The sequence below is a fragment of the Crocodylus siamensis genome, chromosome 3, assembly GCF_052110815.1.
Source record: "Crocodylus siamensis isolate JL-2025a chromosome 3, ASM5211081v1, whole genome shotgun sequence".
Taxonomy (NCBI): Eukaryota; Metazoa; Chordata; order Crocodylia; family Crocodylidae; genus Crocodylus; species Crocodylus siamensis.
The window spans coordinates 238,602,474-238,621,958 of record NC_143397.1 but is presented as its reverse complement, the minus strand read 5'-3'; the positions used below and the strand labels follow the sequence as shown (position 1 = coordinate 238,621,958).

Genomic DNA, 19,485 nt, shown 5'->3' with positions numbered 1-19,485 from the left:
CCCAATACCTGCTGATCCCCCCTGACCAGTTTGTAGCAGGCCACAAGGTCCCCCCTTAACCTTCTCTTGTGGAGGCTAAACAGGTTCAGGTCCCGTAGCCTCTCCTCATAAGGCCTGCCCTGCTGACCCCTGATCATACGAGTGGCCCTCCTCTGAACTCTTTCCATATTGTCCACGTCCCTCTTGAAGTGTGGCGCCCAGAACTGGACGCAGTACTCCAGCTGCGGCCTGACCAGTGCTGCATAGAGGGGGAGGATCACCTCCCTGGACCTGCTCGAGATGCATCTGTGGATGCATGACAGGGTACGGTTGGCCTTCTTGACTGCCTCCCCACACTGCCGGCCCATGTTCATCGTGGAGTCAATGACGACTCCAAGATCCTTTTCCGTCTCCGTGCTGGCAAGAGGGGAGTTCCCCAACCTGTAAGTGTGGTGCCGGTTCTTCCTCCCCATGTGCAACACCTTGCACTTATCAGTGTTAAACCCCATCCTATTCTCATCCGCCCACCGTTGCAACCTGTCAAGGTCAGCTTGTAGCCTATTGCACCCTTCTAGTGCACCCACATCCCCCCACATCTTAGTGTCATCAGCAAACTTGAACAGGGTGCTTTCTACCCCGTCATCCAAGTCACTGATGAAGATGTTGAACAGTGCGGGCCCGAGGACCGAGCCCTGCGGAACCCCACTGCCCACATCCTTCCAGGTCGAGAAGAACCCATCCACTACCACCCTCTGGGTGCGGCCCTCCAACCAGTTGGCGACCCATTTGACCGTGTGGGCATCGACACCACAGTCTCCCAGCTTTTTGATGAGGACAGGGTGAGAGACAGTGTCGAAAGCCTTCCGGAAGTCCAAAAAGACTACATCCACAGCAACCCCTGCGTCTAATGATTTGGTGACCTGATCGTAAAAGGCCACCAGGTTGGTCTGACAAGACCTGCCACTGATGAACCCATGTTGGTTGCCCCTGAGCATGCATTCCCCCGCAAGGCCCTCCTGGATGTGTGCCAGGATAATTTTTTCAAAGAGCTTACCCGGGATTGAGGTAAGACTAACTGGCCTGTAATTTCCCGGGTCTTCTTTTTTTCCCTTTTTGAAGATAGGGACCACATTGGCCCTCTTCCAGTCCTCCGGCACCTCGCCAGAGCACCACGAGTGCTCATAGAGCCGTGCCAGGGGTCCCGCAATGACCTCGGCCAGTTCCTGTAGAACCCTAGGGTGAAGATGGTCCGGACCAGCGGACTTGAACACGTCCAGCTTCTCCAGAAGTACCCTAACTAACTCCTCGCTAACCCCTGGCCCAGGCGTGTCTCTCTCGGGGCCCGAGGGGGGCCCAGCAGGGAGGTGGCTGAACTGGTCCCTACTTAGGAAGACAGAGGCAAAGAAATCGTTAAATATGTTAGCTTTGTCATCTGGCGTGATGACTAAGTTGCCCATCGTGTCCTGCAGGGGCCCCACATTACCCGGGACCCTCTTTTTACCCCCTATGTATTTGAAGAAGGACTTCTTATTGTCCTTAATCCGGGAAGCTAGTCCTATCTCCAACTCTGCCTTGGCCCTCCTGACTGCCCCCCTACATCCTCGGGCGACTGTAACATAGTCCTTCTTGGTGATGACCCCATCTCTCCATTGGGTGTATGCCTCCCTTTTAGCAAGGAGACATTCCCGGATGCTCTTAGTGAGCCATGGGGGTTTATGTGCCCTCCTGCTCCCTTTGACCCTTGTTGGGATTACCTCCCTTTGGGCATGGAGGATCATCTCCTTAAGGAGCAACCACTCACCTTCGACATCTGATTCCCTTCCCCTCTGGGTCCTCAGCGCTTCCCCAACGATCCTCCTTAGCTTGTTGAAGTCAGTCCCCCTAAAGTCTAGGGCTGTTGCCTTGCTGCAGCCCTTTGCCACCTTACGCTGGATGGTGAATTCCAGCAAGCGATGATCATTGTCTCCCAGGTGGCCCATCACCCGCAGCCCCCTCACCAGGTCATCACCCGTGGCCAGCACCAGGTCCAACAAGGCGTCTCCCCTGGTGGGACTGTGCACCTCCTGGGTTAGATGGAGGTCCTGCACTCTGGCTAAGAACCGACGTGAGCGATCAGACTTGGCTGACTGCTCCTCCCAGCAGATGTCTGGGAAGTTCAGGTCCCCCATGATGACCACGTCCTTAGCCCTCACTGCCTCTGTAAGCTGACCTAAGAATTCCTGGTCGAGCTCTTCTCCCTGTTTGGGAGGTCTATAGTAGACTCCCACCGTTAAGTCTCTCTCCCCTGGACTGCCTTTTACTCTAACCCAGAGCACCTCAGAGTGCCCCCCCTCTACCCCCTTGCTAATTAACGAAGAAGTATATTCCTCCTTGATGTAGAGTGCTACTCCTCCACCTTTCCTGTGCAACACCTAAGTGGAAGCACCTACAGGAACTATTTGGATCTGGCCTAAAGTGCCAATATATGGATTTCAGCTCTCCTGTTCAAGCAGTCACATTTGGAAATGCCAGCCCAGTTCTTTAAACAATATAACTAATGTAATCAAGCTAGATAACATTGATACAATGCATTTTATTTTCTTAACACCTTTTATGCTCACAGCTTCTAGAAGCTCATTAGCATCTCATGTGAACAGAAAAGAAATGAACTGCAAAATTTAAACAATAATATGGAGCAAGCATGATGGATCGGAAGTAACAGTCAGGATGACATTTCCGTTAGACTAGAAGTGATCGCTCTCTGAATGGAGTATCCTATTTGAATACACAAACAAAGAAGTCTTTCTAGTTGGGGTTAATGGAGAATGGAAAAAGCAAAAGCTGGGATCTGTTGACAGACATTTTAAACCACAGCAGAGATTGCAAAACAGCTGAACTCATAGCCCAGGATTTTGTAGTTCTTACACAGGCAGATTTCGCTGAACGTATCCTTCTGGCCTGTTTTGGCTCTCCCCTGTACTCTGTCCCTGTGAATGCCTCTGTTAGCTCTCACTCTTCTACTGCATCACATCCAGCCTCTTTTTTCTAACTTTTTTTTCTGTCCTTTCCTAAGAGTACATGTCTTATTAAATGATAGACTGTAGCTCAAACAGACCAGATGATTTTTCTGGCCTCAAACTCTGAAGCTATTTTTTCTTATCTTATTCCATTCGCTTCTTAATATCTTGCCCTTCATCTGTTACAGCAATGTGTTGCATCGTCTTGAATCAGGCTGTAAACTCAAAGGGTTTGGTGCCACTCTTCCTATGGGTACATACATATGATATCTGGCACAATAGTGGTACCTGGCCAGTAAAAATAACAAGCAATAATAGTTGCTACTGCTAATTGAAAGCATCTCTTGAGCATTTATATTTGTTTTTGCTTTTCTAGTGAAGTACATGCGAGAAGCAACTCCATATGTGAAGAAAGGTTCTCCAGTTTCAGAAATCGGCTGGGAAACACCTCCACCCGAGTCCCCCCGGTTGGGTAGTGCATCCTCTGACCCACTGTCGCAGCTTTCTCTCTCTGTCAACAGAGACAAAAAAACAATTCCACTCAAAATGTGTTATGTGACACACAACATGGCTGTGTCGGACCCAGAAAACAGGTAAGTAGTTGCCTTGTCTGGGGCCTGATTTCGTGCATTCATATAACTTATATGCTATCAATATATGGAGCTATTAAACCAATATAAACACGGGTCTACCAAATGATAATCCTGAAAGTCAGATCCTGAGTTTTGTTATGCCGTTATGAATCTATGTTTGTAACTCCATTGAAGAAAGTTAAAATTCTGCCCTTTCACTATTGTAAAACAGTTTCCATTTGAATATCTCAAGGCATTTTCACAGAAGCTTCACAACAAAGCATTTTGCAACAAGTCTTTTGAGTTAACTGTGGTAAACACTTATCAGCTTTATGGTTGTATGGAAAAAATACTGTAGTGCAGTGATCCAGTATTTTTCTTTAAAAAGATACAAGGTCACTCTTACTTTAAGCACAGCTGAGTGACTGTCTTGAAGGAAAAGAATTTAGTTAAGTTGATTGCATCTCCCTAGCTACCTTCACGTGTTTGATGCTGTGAAGTTGCATGTCTTTTTTTATTTCTTGAGAGTAGCATAATTGTCATATCCATTAAACATGTTTCTGGTTAAAGGAATGAATGAGAGAGAGGTTAAATTTGAAAAAGCTAATGGGGAATTTCTGTGACTTTATGTGGTTTCTTTTCAATGTTAAAAATAAGATGTTAGCTCTCATTTTTGACGTGTGGAACAGCTGCATCATACCAGCGCACTCAATGGTCTTCTATTCTAACAGCTGCTAAAAAGAAGGGCCACTAGAGCTAGTGAAGCAGTGGAAATACAGACTGATTCTTCTATCCAGATAACTAGCCTTTTTGTTCTTCACAAGCAGGCAGGCTTTTGAAATACACTGTTTGGAACTCTTTTGGATCTCACCATTTTATGCCCAGGGGGCTAAAAGCTATGTTGCATTTGCTGGGGGTGTGGGGAGGGGAGGAGTAGGAGAAGACTGTGTAGAGCAGTGATTCCTTTTATCCTGTTTTTGGTTGGAGGGGTAGGTGCCCTTTTATATTTCCTGGTTCTGCATCTCAGAAAAATTTGCAGTATTTTGGCTGTTTTCTCTCCATTTTTTTCTTCCCCCTCTTGTCTATTTTACGTTCAGTTCCTTTCAGAGTTGTTATTTTCTTTTCTTTCACCCTGTGTGTGCATGTTGCAGTTTGGCTTGCATTTCCCTGTGCATCCAAGGGCTAGTAACAAGGTAATGGATGCCAACCTTTATAAAAAAGTAACACAGTACTTTGCAGCAGCAGCTCAAAGCATGATTGCAAGCTGTTAGCACCATGCTGGAGTAATGTGGGCCATTTCCCTAGAATACTATATTTTTAAGTAAAACAGCTTTTTGGTTGCATGGGGCTCCCTCAGCTTGGTGTCCTGTGTCACAGAGCATGTATAAAACACTCTTGATTCACACTACATGGAGCACAGTGGGTATGATGTCAAGTGACCATAGGCTCCCAGTCCTTTGAATTTTTCCCTGCCTTCTTTTCCCATGTTATAATTTAAAGCCTCTACTACTATTCTGATCTTAATTTAAAGAAAAACAAAAAACAAGATCAGTTTAAAGCAGTGGTCTCCAAAGTGGGGTGCGCAAGACGATCCATTGGGGTGCGGGAAGAAAATAGTAGAACTTCTATTTATCTTTATTTTTTATCTAAAAACAAGAAAGAAATTAAGCGTTACTAATATTTAATATACGGATTGACACTGGTGCCCTCACTCGGTCCGTATGTCAGACAGTCATGTGTCACATACAGTACGTGAGGTATCCTGAGGGAAGCGTGGGCGTTCCACTACGCGGCGGTACAGTAGTACAGTGTACAGTGGTCTCCAAACTTTGTACAGTGTTACACTCAGTAGTACATGTATATAATTTATAAATAAAGAAATATACATATAATGGGGGTTCGTGCTCAAAAATTTTTTACTGATGGGGTGTGCGATCAAAAAAGTTTGGAGACTACTGGTTTAAAGGGCCAGCATCATATAGTGCACATCGTATTTTTGTAATGGGTTTTTTAATATATTTGCAATACGTGATATCGATGTGTACCATCTTAGGTGCTACTACATGATAAGGTGTGGGAGAGCTATATTGCTTGTTATCGTGGCTTTCAGTTACAGTGCTTTCATTTCCTGTGGAACAAATAATGTTTTTACTGTAGTCCATCATCAAGTAGTGTAGAAAAAAAATCCCTCAACTAGATTTTTCCATGCAACTGGATTTCACTAGCATGCTCTAGGACAGTGGTTCCAAGCCTCGGGGCATGACCTAAATCAGGGATGCGGGGGGTCCTCAGTAGGGTTGTGAAGGGCCTTCACACACCCGTCCATTCACGCGCGTGGCCCAAGAGAGGCAGGTAGGTGGGGCAGGGCCGCCGCACACAAATGGGGTAATGGCAGCTTCCCCTGCCCCCAGGCCACCGCCCTCCGTTCTCAGCAGTGCCCACAGCACCAAGTCGGGAGTTCCTGTTGGTGGCCAATTTAGGGTCACAGCAAAAAAAAGGTTGGGAACCACTGCTCTAGGAGCAGTGACATTGCAGAATATCATGAGTTACGTGATCATGCACTCCTTTTTTTACAGTCTGCATATTAACTTAGATTAGAACTGCAGTTTGATTTTCAGAATTTAAAACAGCGCTTTACTGCAAAGGCAAGACCACATGGTTTTATGACATGCTTAGTGCACTACTGTTTTATACTGTAATGTCTAAACAAATGGTTCCTATAAATGACAATAAGTCTATTGTAGTATTTTATGAAAGCAGAATTGGCAGACTTCCAAAGCTTATACTATGCCCTGTCCATAAAAGGACTTCAAACTGTTTTTGAAAACACTTTCAAATACGGCTAAACCCAACCCTACTTGTAAAGAAGCTGAAACCTGCATGCAGCATGGTTCCTGAGCTGTGACCATGTCATAGCCGTGTTATAAAACGATACTGTAGACCAGCTAGAATGATCAGGCCGTCCCATCTGCATGATTTCTGCTGGACTGGCTTTACTTAGTACAGTTATTCCCTTGTGGGAAGGGATTAGGAAGGAAATACTGGCATTTATGAAAACTAAGGAGGATCCCAAACCAAAAAAATTGGGGAAAATTTGAATTTACCAATAAGACTTGGAGGAAGTTCTAGCTCTCACTTTTTTTAGTGTAGGCCTGTTAAATCAATATGGTGTCTCAGTCTTCCTTTGGAGACTGGGCCAGATAATGAAGCGCCTGTGTACCTCCATGCATTTAAACAGCCTGATGCACCTGTTACTCAGCCCTGGCAATCAAGAGGTTTTGTGCCAAAGATCAGTCTCCAGGCATTGGTCCAGGTCTTTCATTTTCCTGACATTTCTGTTCGTTAGTATAGTGTCAGTGAGAGAGTCTGTTGTTTTCATTATTATTTGATATGACGGACTCAGTGACAAGGGGGAAAAACGCTCTGTGCAGTAAAAATCAATGCCAAGATTGAGGGCATAAGACAATATTTTCATTAAACAGAAATGTGGTGAGAGGACATAAACATGCAGAGCAACAGCAATCTTTATCTCACTTACACTGGTCTAGATGCAGGAGTCTGCGGTATTTTATTTTAGACTGGAAGAAACTAGGTTGACATAATTACCATGGCAGCCTGTTCTGCACAACATTTATTGACAAGTGTCTTATGCAGTAGTAATAGCAGTGTCAGGCCTCAAAAGGAAAAGCTTCCCCTCCCAGCCTAGAGCATGGCAAGTTATTAATATCGAGCAGTAAGAGTTTCTGCAGTACAGCAAACTTCCTCTTTCATTTCAATTGATATAGTTAAGGAGGGAGAAGAAAGTAAATAGGATTCCTTAGGGAAGATTTGTTTTCATTTGCTCTTGTAGGCTTCTTAAGACTTGATATATAAAAACTTCTGTGCTCAGAGTGCAAGAATCATGGCCTCTGCTGGATCGAATGACTTGTGAAGCTAGGCTGCCTGCATTCAAGGTTTTTCCCTTTTTGTATATACTCCAACCCCCTGTTTTCAATTTGTCCAAACTGATAAATCCAACTGGGGCCTGGTCTTGCAAATGCTGGTGCACATAAAAGACTTCACCCACTGCCAGCAGTTCAGCTGAACTAGAAGCATGCAGCCTACAAGTAAATTCAGCAGGTTTACTCTCAAAGTTAAAGTAACTCAGGATTGTAGCATTCGTAGGATAGGGTCTTTTCGTTTGAAGGAATGTGAGAGTCTCTTTAAGAACAGGGGAGAAGAGCAAAGGGCAGTTTCACAGTGCTGCACAATAAACTAAACAGCCTGCACAGAGAGACAAGACTCATGCAAGTAAAGCCAATTCTATCTTATAGAAACTGCTCTAAAATCTGATAAATAGGGAATTAAATTCTTGCCATAACTTTTAAAAACTGTTTTAATGACAAAATGGTGAATTATAGCCTTGCTATAGAATTGTATGGGTGTTCTAAAAGTGCTCCAGGAAGTTTTATTTTCTGTGGAAATCTCTTGCAGGAGTGTCTTACTGAATTTAAACCACACTGCTGCTAGTAATTATTACCCTTCCAGTAGGATGTGGAGCATCAGCTGATTGTGTCACAAAGATGTGAAAGGCTGGGCAAACCTAGAGCTCACTGGATATTTTTTGTCACAACAGTTCCTCCACCCTAAGATGACCATATTAGGAGGCTCTATTTCAGTTAAACTGAAATAGTCCATGAAATATTTCACAATATTATGTCAAATCTGACAATTTAAAACAAAAACTTTTCTTTCATTTCAGAAAAGTTTCAGAATTTCATTTCAAAAGTTTATATGTCAGCAGTACGTTAAAGACATGTTATGTCATACTATGAGGTATTCATAGCTGGTACTGACATGTAATTAACCTACACATACTGTAGAAACAAAAGTAAAATAAAGTTTTGAAATGAAATTTTTGTTTTGAAATAAAATTACAAAATGTATCCAGAGGGAAATTCTTAAAGATTTCTATTTTGGAATTTCCATTTCATAGGAAGTTTAGATAATACTTAGGTTTTGTTTCAATACAGAAAGAAAATTAAACTTTGAAACATCAAGGTTTCCCACCAGTGTCTGAGCATTAAGGCAGCTTAAAAAACAAAGGCAGCCAGATAGATTTAGACACATGAATGAGGATTAAGCGAAGACACTCACTAAGATTTAAAAGCCTTATGCCTATGAAATGCAGCCCCCACCTTGCCTTGGTGTATGCAAAAGAGTTGAAATAACTGAAAAAATATGGACCGGATTCTTTACTTAAGCAAGTAGAAATCAGGGACATCTTTACATATGCTGCAGGGTTGGGGTAGGGAGATGCTTTAATTAAAGCAGCTCTTGGGAGCCGTTCAAGCTTTAATTAAAGTGCCCCTGCTGCCGGTTTAAAGTGTGGAGACTCTGAATACACAAGATATCTAGGCTGCCGGAGCATGCTAATTAAATTAATCAAGTGTGCTGTTATGTGTGCTAATTAGCACGCATCAGAGCAGGTGTCAGGCACTTGTGTAGGCACCCCAGGATTTCCTCCACTGAGGCCAATGGATTTACTTCAGTATATATGGGAGGAAAATACAGCCCTCTGTGGCAGCATGCACATAGATTGCAATGAGGGCAGTACAATACACTGAAGAGTGACCAAGTTGATTTATGGCCATTACTGTGAAACAGAGCTCCCATCCATCTTACTTTTCTTTCTTTCTCATTGTGAACCATTTCTTCACTGAAAGATGAACAGTTTTTACAAACCTAGGGTGTAAGCTCAGTGACCAGCACTGACACACAATTTGCTAGTTACTAATATCAGTACAAATGCAATACAAATGAAGTGAAACACAGCATATAGGAAACCAAGGCTGGGAACTGAAGACCTGTTCAAACACAAACTCATTTTAATTGGGTGCAATTAGAGCTTGCCTAGAATTCCTGCCATTTTACCTGTATATTAGGAGTTCTACAGGACTTTCGAAAGAGGATTTTTGTCTCCCACCTGTGTCTAGTAGTAGATGGCATCCATTTAAAATGAAATTGGTCAGCATGTTCACTCTTTGTTCATTTCTCCATTGTTTTTAGCATTTGGTATTCATGCATATGTGTGCACACATGTAAATAAGAAAAAGATTTAACTAGTGTTCTCATTGAATTAATGTGATCTAAGAATGACTATATAAGTCTGGCAATCTGGATCTTATTGTTTGTGCCACAGAGCTGCTGTCTGACCTTGGACAAATAACATGTGAAATGGGGACAGTGATATTTGCTTGCATCACAGTGTTGTTTTGAGCCTTAACATTTGTTACAGCACTTTGAGATCTTTGGATGAAAGGCCTTAGCACATAATTATAATTATTGGTACAGACATGTTTTGGCATTTGAATATTAAGAAGCCTTTGAAGAAGTCACGGAGCCTGCTAGAGTCTAACTCCTTATTTATAGTAAGAATTTTTGTTGCTGTTTTTTTCTGATGGATTGAGTTTTAATATTAATCTAAAGAGATAAGAAACAAGAAAAGAAATACAGCCATCCCACATTAAAGTACAGTGACTTGAAAGGGTCTAATTTACATCTATAAAAGAAAAGAAGTGGCAGCATTAAGGGTGAAGCTTTTGTCGGCCATCCCATCATCCATTAATTACCCACTTATGCCAGGCTATTGCAGCATGTGCTGTATGTTATGTAAAGTAACGTACTATTGAGAGGCCGTTATGGTACTTGCACACAAAGGGTGATGAATTAAGAGCTAGGTCAGTCTGGCGTCTAGCCTCTACTACCCCAAATCATCTTCCTTATGTGAATGCAAGTCGGCTTTGAATATTACTTTAAAGTTCCTTATTGCACTTTTCATTATATTTAACGAGGATGCTTCAAATTTGCCCTGAAAGATCTACCTTTCACTAGAAAGGAAATGATTGAGATGAATGAACGAGGAGGGACTGGGGCTGGTGGGGAGTGCAGATGGTGCTCTTGGAATCCCCCACCTACATCTCTGTAAATGTGAAAGGGAAATCAGGCAATTTGGAGGATGAGGACTTTGTGCCACCTTGTTCAATTCCTTCAGGTGTCACAAGTATGTGGCGGTGAATTCAGGGATCTAAGAGTGAGCTGTGGTGAACAGAGAGGGGAATAAGGGGTAGGAAGGGGGAGATATGTGTCATTTTTGCCTCTCCCTGTAATACAGAGGAGGTGAGTCAGAGGAATGCTAATATAGCTAGAAACTGCACTGACTTACCTGCAAAGACACTTCTGCACTGAGAGCTCACCTAAGGAAGGTTTCAGGGGACAATGCCGTCTTCAAAAGTCCTACCGTAGACGTCCATTGTGCATAAATGCACAGCTGCGTTTTGTAGCTTTCTGGCCTTTACACAGGTATGTCTGCGTAAGTGGACTGTGTGACCCCGAAGTATGAACTGCTGCTGTTGAAATATCACTTGACTACACTAAGGCTAGGTACAGACATCAAAAAGCCCGAGGCAGAATCAGTCACGTCTTCATGGGTTTCTCTAAGCTGCGTAAATTGGATCAGCAGAACTTGGAGTAAGCAGAACTCGCGTTCGCCCTTTGGTGGGGTGTGGCGGGGGGCGTAAAGATGCCTTCACTCACCGAGGCCAGCAGGCTGGAACTGCTGTCGCATTTCCCAGCCTGCCAGAGACATCTGAGAGCTCTGCCGTCCCACCACCAGCCAGTTGCTAGCGGTGGTGGTTGGGGGAGACAGAGGCCCTGTGCCATGTGCAGGGACCTCCATTTCTCTCCCCCCCCCACACTGACAGCTGGTGGGGAGACAGGGCTTGGGAGAGAAGCTGCACGGGGCCAGGCAATGCGGGAAGGGGCCTCTGCTGTACTGGCTGGTGGGGGGCCGGGGTGGGGGCTTCCACTTTCCCACTCCACCCTGCTGTCCACCCGCTTGACAGGCACAGGCAGGACACAGGTCTGGGGAGCAGAGGCTTTGCTACCTCGCCTCTGGGACAGTTTAGATTCAGGGCGACCTGGCACCTGGTGGGAGTAGACATGTCAGCCAAGGCTAGCCCACCCACCTTGTGAGGGGGAGTTAGCAAGGGCCCACAAAGGAGCATGGGATGCTGGAGGACAGCAACCCAAGTTGAGCTGGGAGGAGATCTGGTACAGAAGTTGGATAGCTCGGTCTACCCTGAACTAGTTGAATCTGCTACTACATCAATGTATGTCTACCTCAGACTATGTTCTACCATTTTTAAGACCAGTTTCTGAGCACGTGTAATGTCTGTACCTAGCCTAAGAGTTCAGTGAGAACGAAATTGTCAGCGGGCATTTAGACAGGTATCCTCAGAAGTTTTCCTATGCCGGGGACACATGCTGACTCCCTGGCAGCAAAGACCTCTCTCGCCAGCTGTGGTGCCTGCCTCTCTTCACAGCTTGGTCATTGTGGAACTTGGGAGTTTAGGCCAACTTGGCAATTGCTGTATTTAAAGGTAAAGGCACACAAAAACCACCGCTTTCTTTTCTGTTAGGGAGCAGTTTACAAAGGGGTTGCAGCTTTACAGACAGATAAAAATACTTCTAAAAATTCCTGATTATTTTTGTCTCTATGCAGAGCACCTTTAAGCACTTATGGCCATCCCTAAGAAGCGCCCTGGGTCATACATCAAGTGTTCAAACATGATTTCTCTCCTGCATGGAAGACAAGAGGGTGACTTCTCTCATGTTTCTCTCCTGCAAGAACAAGCCTCCTTTTTAGTCAGGACACTGGAGAGGGATCTGTGCTCTGGAGACCCAGAGAAGAGCACTGTCCTTTGTCTCCTCCTCTCGCTATGGGATTCCTCTCCCGCAGACTTCTCTCGTGAGCTGTCACATGGGGGAGCGACGCCGGGGCTCAGGGAAGTCCGCGATGCTCAGCACAGCTTGTGTGCTGTGAAACCGCTCTCTCTTGGGATTTAGAGACCTTCCACAGGACTGTGGTGGGAAAACACCAGAGACAAGCACTCCTCTCTCTGCAGGGCTATGCATGAAAGGGATACCATTCAAATGTTGTCCCAGTTGCCCATAGCATTTAATCACCCCACAGAGCCTGTTTTAATACAAATACAGTACTTTTTTCATAGGTTAACATTTTGTGTGAGCGAGTCTTGAGAAAGAAGTGTTCTTAATTTGAGGCATATCACTTGCATAGATTGGCAAAGGACACTGGGATGGATGCAAATAGATTTTAGCATATCATGAGGCCAATGAGTGGTGTTGTAAACCCACGTGATTTTATCCACATCTTTGCCTTTTCCTTGGGGGGGGCATGCAATGGGCTGCTCTCTGTATGCGAGTAATTGAAGGGGGTGTGTGCATGTGTGTTGAGCACACGTCTGTGTGTATGTGCAAGAAACAGGATACAACAGTGTGGGAGAGAGGAATAAAGTGTGTCAGTGTGTGGGCGAACAATAAAAGGAAGGATGTCTGTGGTGATAGGTTGGGTTTAAAGACAACAGCAACTGGAGCTGCTGAATACGTTTTCTGTTCGCTTTTTTATTAACTGAAAGCTTTTTTATGAAAAAGTTGTTTTGGGTGGAAAATTTGACATGTATAAAAATGTGGTTCTTAGGTACAAAAATATCAGCTTGGGGGTTTTGACTAATTGTCCTCGTAGAGCAATTGAGCAAAAGGAGGAGTCAGAATATGAAAGAAAAAAGAGAAATGGGAGATGAAGGAAATGAAAGGGAGCAAGAGCTCTGAACTCTGTCCCGGTTTAGAAACGAGCATCCTGATTGGCTGCTGGGAGCACCAGCATTTAGTTCCAGCCTGGGCCACGGGTTTCCAGACCAATCCGGATGCTCGAAGAGCGGATTGTGGGTAGCTTGATGCAGGAATCATCTGTTCTCTGATCTACAACAGAGGCCGGGATCAGAATGCAGAAAGCCAGCAGCCAAGTTACTACAGCTGAGAGGCAATCCGCAGAGCAAAGTCCAAGCAATCAGTCAAGCCAGGGGTCAGGATCCAGATGGATCAACAGCCAAGCTACCTAAGGGTAATCCACAGGGCAAAGGCTGAGCAGTGAGTCAAGCCAGGGGTCAGGAAACAAGAAATGGATCTGCAGGGAAATCTGACGCCAGTCTAAAATCTGTTTAACAATGTAGTCTTCATACCCTTCAACCATTATGAGTGGGGGAGGCAGGGTCTCACAGTCAGGAAAAGGGTTTTTGATACAGGGCTTGAGGAGAGAGCTATGAAAAATTGGGTGCACCTTCAGTGTCTCTGGTGGATGGCATTTATACATGAAGGAGTTAATGTGCTCCTTGACCTCAAAGGGACTGAGATATTAGTGGTCTAATTTGGCTGCTGTTAAGTACGACATGATTTTCCCAAACCAGATTCCTCTTAAGCTCCATTAAAGTCAATGGCAGATATATACATGCTCTAGTCTGTGATTCTGCCCGCTGCTTCCCTAGAGACGTAAAGGTTGCAGCAAGGGAGGTTTAGTAGTGCAAGCTTCCTGAACATGGGCAGTTGTTGTAGTGGCGGAGGCTCCCTGGGGGCTGTCATTTTGGCAGCCCTCTAAATGAGTACCTGGGATGAGTGTCCTGCTCATGTGTCCCTAGGTTATTCAGTATAAAAGGATCATGCTGTAATTGTGTATTTGTTACAATGAGTATTTTTTTGGTAGAGATTCTGTGCAAAACATGGACACTGTATTGTGTCAAATTTGGTGGTCATTTTAATAAGTGCAGCTTTTATGTTATTTATAGATATAGATATCTATATCTTGATATATAGTGCGTGTGCACGTATTCAGCTTTTGCTTTAAGGAGTTGTACTCCAGGTTCTTACCCTTGGGCCATGCTAAAGGCAGTATCTTCAGCCTCTTTGTAGAACAGGAGGTTTAAGGAAGCTGTTGTCCAGAGTTCAAAAAAGTTCCTGCTGTGTCTTTAAAATGACTCTGCTACACCTTTTTGTATTCAATCATCAAATTAGCAGATACCTGAAACATTTTAGATACATTGTTCAGTACATAAACTAGTTATCCATGGTAGCAAAGTTTGGGCTGCCTCTTCAGCATTTAGCAATATTAGCTGCCTATGCATGTGCTCAGGGGTAGGAAGGGAGGTGTTTTAGTGAGAGTAGTTCCCAGAGAGCCACTCTGATTCAAACACCTCACCATCATGTGCATTAAGCCCCTGCACACTGAAAAATGGCTGGACGCTTTATCTAAAACTCATTTGGCAAAGTTTAGATAACATGCCCTGCAACCATTTTAAAGCACACAACAAAGGTCGGCGTGGCCATGCTGGCATGCTCTAATTAGAACGTGAACCAGCATGTGTATAGGCAGCCATTATGACCAGTGCACGAAAGAAAAATATGGGAAAAGGGGAAGAAGAAAAGTTTTTGTGCAAAAGGAAAGGACGGACAGGATTACTCTGCTTCAACTTCTGTAGACCCTCTAAAAAGTATTAGGACTTTCATTACCCACTCTAATTAAAGAGTTAGCTTGTCAGAGTTCTCATAGATCAATTGGTTTCAGCATTTGTTGCTGTGAACATTTTTATGACCGAATTAAATTCTGTCCTGTGTTACTTCACTGAATCCACTTGTTCAGATGTAGCCCACATAGCTGGTAATTGAAATTCTTTATTTTGACAGCTTGACAGTGACTTGCACACAGTGGGTTTTGGTACATCAGTTCAGTGCAGGTCCTAGATAAACAGGTATTTACATCCAGTGGATCCTCATCTTAACTGGCATTAGTTGTAAGTCAGCAAGTAACTATTAAATACAACTGACATTTTTGTGATAGTAGTAGAGCAATGCAATTTCCAAATGGAAAAGGCCCTGCAAGTCATTTCACTGTATCTTGTCCTGTATCTTGTTCTTGTCTCCAGTTAGGTACGGCAGGTATAGGGACTTTCACAACCTTTCATGGGATTATATTACACAGCTTCATGGATCTCCGTGTTGAAATTTAACTTAATTTTTCCATATCTTAATTTCAGCCATTATCCCTAGTTAAATGATACCGGGGCCGGTATTTAAGAGACAGAACTCACACAGCACTTCCTGCAAACCTGAAATATTAGTGATTATGTCAGATTTTATTAGAGCTGGTGTTAGATCCATGGGGGTACAAGGCAGAGGCTTTAAGATATGACCCCCTTCCTCTTCCCACCTGCTCAGTCTGTCTTGCATTAACTTGGCTAGAGCGGGGCCTTGATGGCCTAAGGTCCTGGGAAGTTTCTCCGATATAGTCTGGGGTGAGGGCTGAAACACTCTGGTTGGTTTAACATGAGAAAAATGTTCCGAAGTATTCTCATGGCTTCATAAGTTGCACAGGGGAAAAGGAGTGATTCTGTTCTCAGCTATACTGGCATAAGCTGCAAGTATCTCTTTTGACTCCAATTCATAATTTACTTCAGCTCAGGTGTTTCACACACAGATTGGAGTCACTGATTGCAGATTCTGACCTAGGAAAAAGCACAGGGTATAAACCAGTGCACAATTCAGTCCTAAGTCACGTGGAAAGGAGAAACCATTTCAAGTGACTTGATAAAAGGCAGCTTTTGGATAGCAAACTCTCCTTTCTAAAGAGGTCTTACTGATCATGGGATTAAGAAGAGGCTGTTGGATGTTTGTCTTAAATGCATGCTCCCCAGCAAAACAGAAGTGCTGGATCTCGGTGGGTGGTGAGTTCTGGTCCCTTTATTGCAAGGTGAGGGCATTCAGAGGCTTCAGGTTTTCTGTCAGGCTCATAGCTCATGTTTTATAAGTTGGAAACGGAATGCCGGGAAATATTCTCTGGCTCAGTGGAACTCTTTGAGAAAGAGAGAAAATTACCCTTTTATTGTAAGGTTTGCCAAATGATCTCTGAGAAAATGTGATATCATTCATATGCATTGCCAAGCTGGAGAGACGCCGCACATCTTGGCAGTCATCTAGAGCTAACGTATAATTCCTTTGGGTTGGTATGGGTTTTATCAGAAATAGTTCCATGTGCAGTATTTACATAAGTGTGGTGGAGTGTGAGGATAAACACAGCTGTGGCATTGCCCTAAATATTTCTATTCAATGGGGAATTAAGAGAACTTTATCACCGAACTGCAGATAAACATTTTCAGCAAGCAGTGGCTAGTACAGCCAAGGAGTCGATCAGACCTACAAATGCTGGCCTGCCTGGAAATATTTAAGCACTTTTGCATTAGAGTTTACTAAGGTCATCAGTATTTTTTTTCTTTTCAGTAAATATGGAAATACCATCAGTCAGCAAGTAGCTGTCAACACCAAGGATTTCCCAGAAGGGGTTGTAAATGTATTAAGCATGTGTGGAAAGGGAAGGAGTGGGGTAGGCACTAGCTTATATGGGTGGGATCCTGGTTTTCTGTTTAAAAATTGCAAATTCTCCAATAAAGATGCAAATTCTCTGATTAAAACCCCCAAAATCTGTGATTCAAGTGAAATGCCACTATATATATATATATGTAGGTATCAATTGAACAGTGTTTCATAGCAATAGCAGACTGTCTGCTGTGGGCTTGGGGCTCACTGCCGCACTGCCCTCCATGGCTCAGTGGACAGAGCCCAGCATGGCAGGGCAGCATGGGGCCAGGTGGGGAAGCTTGCAGAGATGCAAAAATGGAAAATCTGCATGTTCCGCTGTTAAAATGAGAAATCTATGTTTTTCTCCGTTAAAGGGAGAAAATCTGCATTTCTTCCCATTTTTACATGGAAAACCCTGCTTATAAGGTGCTTGATCTTTGAGCATAGTAGAAGCCTACAGTAGGCTCCATGAGAGAAGTTTCTATAATGACCATTGTTTGGAAACCTGACTGCAAGGTTGAATAATTAGACCCTTAGCATAGAAGTAGGAGACCCAGATCCTCCATGTCATTTAGATGCCCAACTCGCATTGAAATCAGCAATGGAATTCGGGCCACTCTTAAGTGGGAGTGAGATGCATAAATACATTTGAGGGTCTGAGGCTGAATTCTTAATTATGGAGCAGTCTAGTTGGAGGCTCCAATCCACGCCTTCCCCACTCCCTTTGGCTCCAGCTCAAGCTAAGCAAACCCCAGCTCCAAGCTCCCTCCCCCTCCTGTCACCCCTTCCTTTTCTGCAGACAGCCCCAGTTGTGTGCAAGGACAGACTGAACTTAATGAAGGTGCTCTGCTTTGGAGCACCTTCATCTGAACCTCATTACATGAGGGTTGATTGACTGTGCGATCGTGCACTTTTAAAGTGCTCTGCAGTAGTGCACTTCTGTCAGGGCAAAGCTGTAGAGTGCTTTCAAGGGGCTGATCATGCGACGTATGTCACTTCTGTCAGCACCCTTAGTGCTTCACCATCAGACTTTGGTGACTGATGAGCAATTTACAGAAAATGGTACATAATCTCTCTTCCTAAAAATAAACCCATCAAAAAGCACTGAGCAATAATATTTAGAGAGTAATTTTTCATGTGATTGTTTTAAAAAATATATTATTAGAAGGTACTACATTATGCCAGACCAAAACATTGCTTAGTAATTTGAATTCAGTTAAAGATACCCTTCAGGAAAAACCCTCTAAATGTTTATGACAACAGGATATTAAGAACTGAGCTGATTTCTTTTGACGGAAACTGGAGGATTCCATTTAAAATGCTATTGGATTTTCATCTTAATAAAGCTGATGGGAGGGAAAGAAACGTAACTATTAGACATGCACTTTAAATAGCTGCAGCCACCAGAAACGTTCTGATGGGAATAAATGTAGCCAATTACAAGTTTGTGTATTTAAAATACCTATTTGTTTAAGTGGTTAATATTGAGCAGGATGCTAATTCAAAACTGCATGAATACAAGTTGCCATTTGGAAGCTCTTTCAGCCCTGGTGTATTTACTTTTAAACCAAACATTGCTGCAAAACTAGCTTGGAAAGAAACAACACAGACTTTGTAACTTCTATTGCAACTGCAAAGAAGTTCTTTCCCAGTGCAGTGCTTGCTTTGCCTTATTTTGCTGTACAGTACACATTAAGTTTGGTGGGGGGGGGTTATATAAATCACATCACAAACAAGCTTCGCAAAGGCCATTGTTTCAAAAATCAAACTCAACATTAATTTTTCTTGTCGAATGACACAATACTGTCCTTGTACCTGGAAAAAAATTCCCTTCCCCCTCCTCCCCTTTTTAAAGACTTTTTAAAATGGGAGGTGGGTAGAACTGGCTTTGATTCCCAGTTCTGCTGCTGGCTTGCTGGATAACCAGGGGCATGCTGCATCACCTTTCTTTGCATCAGTTTTCCCTGTTTGTGAAATAAGAATAATGATACTGAACTCTTCTTGTAAAATGCCTTGAGATTTGCTGATGAACAGGGCTTTAGGGGAGATAGATGGCATTATTTTAATAATCATTATTATTATTATTATTAAAATCTGTCCCTACAGAGCCAAGGGGAGTTATGTTACTAAAATCTGTTCTAAAGCAGAGAGGCCAAGAGTTTTAAAACTAGGAGACCAAATGTACACACCCCTAAATCAGGATTTAAATGATCTATATCAGCATCTTGAGTTTGCAGGTTGCTGAGAACCCAATAGTTCCTAGTTTCTCAACTTGAGCTGTTGGGAGCTCAGCATTTTTGTGAGTAAAATGGTCAAAATCAGTTTTTTAAGTCCATAGCTTTAGAGTGTTGTCTTTAAAATCACATTCCAGCCAGGATGCATACAACTTGACTCTACTCCCAGGCTTGACCTACAGGGAAGACTTTGTGAGGAGCTATCTTTGTACTTACATTATTATAAAGAACAAATGTCATGTGAGATCACTGAGAGAGAAAAGCTGCTTCTGTAGTCACTTTTTAGAGCTGAACTACACTAACTCTTTTAGAGTCTGCTAGGAGAGATGTAAAGTGATTTATACATGTGTGTTCATAGAGAGAAACACGTTAAACAGCATGTAAGGACCTATATATCCTAATCAGGACTGGGTTAGCTACTGGCATTTTTTAAAAAACAGTTAGTGCTAGCAGGAGCTTTGG

The 19,485-nt window shown here is 43.4% G+C and overlaps 1 protein-coding gene across 1 annotated transcript in view; it reads left to right on the top strand.

Moving 5' to 3' along the window:
• The window catches only part of SNTB1 (syntrophin beta 1), a 198,133-nt gene that overhangs the window by 99,153 nt on the left and 79,495 nt on the right, over window positions 1-19,485 (top strand). Inside the window, exon 2 of the mRNA XM_090040573.1 lies at window positions 3,352-3,568. Coding sequence (XP_089896699.1) covers window positions 3,352-3,568 — 217 coding nt within the window. The remainder of the gene's footprint in view (window positions 1-3,351; window positions 3,569-19,485) is intronic.